Below are 2,149 nucleotides of genomic sequence, written 5' to 3' on the forward strand. Positions count from 1 at the left end.
GGGTGATGCTGAAAGGAATCAGGTGATGGTCAGAGAGAGGGAACTTAGCAATGGACAAAACAGTGCTTGATCATGGAGATATAAGATAGGTGTGAGGAAGTTCTCAGACTGTGAACTCCCACAATGTTGATCTCAACCAAACTGGAACATATTACCCTTAACTGATGAGGAGATATCCTTCCTCCTTTTGTCATGCAGGTTTCAAGTCAGTGGCACCTAGTGATCACATTCTGCAGGTGTATTTGCCCACTTTGTCACGAAGCTCTTTGGTTTTGACCCCGTAAATGATAGGGTTGAGCATGGGGGGGATGAAGAAATAGAAGTTGGCCAAGATGATGTGAACATGGGGAGCAATGTCCTGACCAAACCGCTGTGTCAGAGTGGAGAAGAGGGAGGGAGTATAAGACATCACCATCACACAGATGTGTGCTGTGCAGGTTTTGAGGGCTTTCAGGTGGGCTTTCTTGGAGGAGATTCTGAGGATGGCCCTGACAATCAGACAGTAGGATAAGGCAATAAGCGTCAGGTCTAACCCGATGACTACAAACGCTGTCACTGAGCTGTACGTCCTGTTGACTGTGATGTCCCCACACGACATCTTTGCCACAGTCATGTGCGTACAGTACGTGTGGGGGACAATATGGCTGGCACAGAATGGCAGCTTCCTCAAGAACAGGGGCTCAGGCAGGATGAAGAGAACAGCTCTTGTCAAACCCACAAGTCCTATCTTAGCTATTCGTGAATTGGTAAGGATGGTGGCGTATCTCAGAGGATCACATATGGCAATGTAGCGATCAAAAGCCATTGTCACAAGAATGGCTGAGTGCATAACAGCAATTGCGTGAAGGAAGAACAACTGGGTGAGGCAGCCATCCATTGTAATTCCTTTCAAATTGAACCAAAATATAAGCAGTGCTTTAGGCACTACAGAGGTAGACATGCCAATGTCTGTGAGCGCCAGCATGCAGATCAGCAGGTACATCGGCTTGTGCAGGGTCTGCTCTTTGCCTACAACAAATAGAACCATGAAATTTCCCAACAGGCAGATAATGTAAAAGGTAAAAAAAGGGAGAGACATCCAGATGTGAGCAGCTTCCAGGCCAGGGATGCCCGCTAGGATGAATATTGAAGAGTCAGAAGGGGTGAGGTTGAAAGCTGCCATGAGGTGGTTGATGCGTTGATCGGGTTCATAAAAGGTCAAGCTGCCTGTGAAGGGAGAAGAGCAGAATGAGAGGGGTTACCTTCTTTATAACAATTAGTATAGTAAATGTTTTATAGTTTATATATATATATTATAGTTATAAACGGGGTGAGCAGTGCATTGCCAACATTTACAGATGGCACCAGAATATTTAGATCATAGTCAAGTCCAGAGAAGGCCTCAGATAGCACTAACCAAACCAGGTGAATGGGTAATATGATGGCAGATGAACTTTGATGTCAGTAACTGCGATATGTATTCCCATTGGAGGGAAAAGCTTGAACTCCTCAAATGCCTATCGAGGTTCTAATTTAACTGCATGAGCTCAGGACAGAGAACTTGGCGTCATGGTGTACAGTTCTGTGAAATCCTCCTTACACTTCAAATCCAGACAAAAACTGAGAAAAACATTGGGATCCAGGAACAGTGGAATGGGGAATCTTACAAAAAATACAGTGCCATGAGATCAGTCAGTCAGTGTTTCACCCTCCTCTGGACTCCTCTGTGTAGCACTGGGCACCCTTCTCACATGGGATATTGCAGAACTAGAGGGGTTCAGGGAAGGGCAATGAGAATGATCAAGGGCTTGGGGAAACTCTCATATGGATCAAGGAGAGAGGTTGAAAAGACTGGGATTGTTATCTTACAAAGGAGTTGAATAAGAGGGGACATGAGAAAAGTCTATAAATTAATGACTGGTAGAGAGCAGATGGAGAATGTATTTCCCTGTCTCATAACATAATATCAAGAGGTCATTCAATTAAACTGAAATGTGGCAAATTCAAATGAAGTAAAAAGGGGAATTAGGCTGAGAAACTCATTTCCATACGAGGTTGAAATTATGATGAGACTATCCAGTTTCAATCATTTCAGATAAATAAATATTTTGGAAAGCCTATATGGTCACGTGTTTCAGGGCACAAGCCAATCTCTAGCTGTTAGGAATTA

At 44.0% G+C, this 2,149-nt stretch overlaps 1 protein-coding gene across 1 annotated transcript; it reads right to left on the bottom strand.

Annotated features, from left to right (window-relative positions):
- Positions 1 to 223: 223 nt before the first annotated feature.
- LOC140916209 (olfactory receptor 52P1-like) lies at positions 224 to 1,733 on the bottom strand. The gene is made up of 2 exons (XM_073357505.2): positions 1,688 to 1,733; positions 224 to 1,206 (listed from the first exon to the last, which is right to left on the bottom strand). Exon 2 carries the CDS (start codon positions 1,160 to 1,162, stop codon positions 224 to 226), a length of 939 nt encoding a protein of 312 aa, XP_073213606.1. The 5' UTR covers positions 1,163 to 1,206; positions 1,688 to 1,733.
- Between the last annotated feature and the right edge of the window lie 416 nt (positions 1,734 to 2,149).

This window comes from Lepidochelys kempii, chromosome 1 (assembly GCF_965140285.1).
Source record: "Lepidochelys kempii isolate rLepKem1 chromosome 1, rLepKem1.hap1, whole genome shotgun sequence".
NCBI classification, from domain to species: domain Eukaryota; kingdom Metazoa; phylum Chordata; order Testudines; family Cheloniidae; genus Lepidochelys; species Lepidochelys kempii.

Excerpts from the sequence above, each read along its gene's own strand:
- LOC140916209 (XM_073357505.2), bottom strand. The coding sequence starts at position 1,162 with ATGGCAGCTTTCAACCTCACCCCTTCTGACTCTTCAATATTCATCCTA.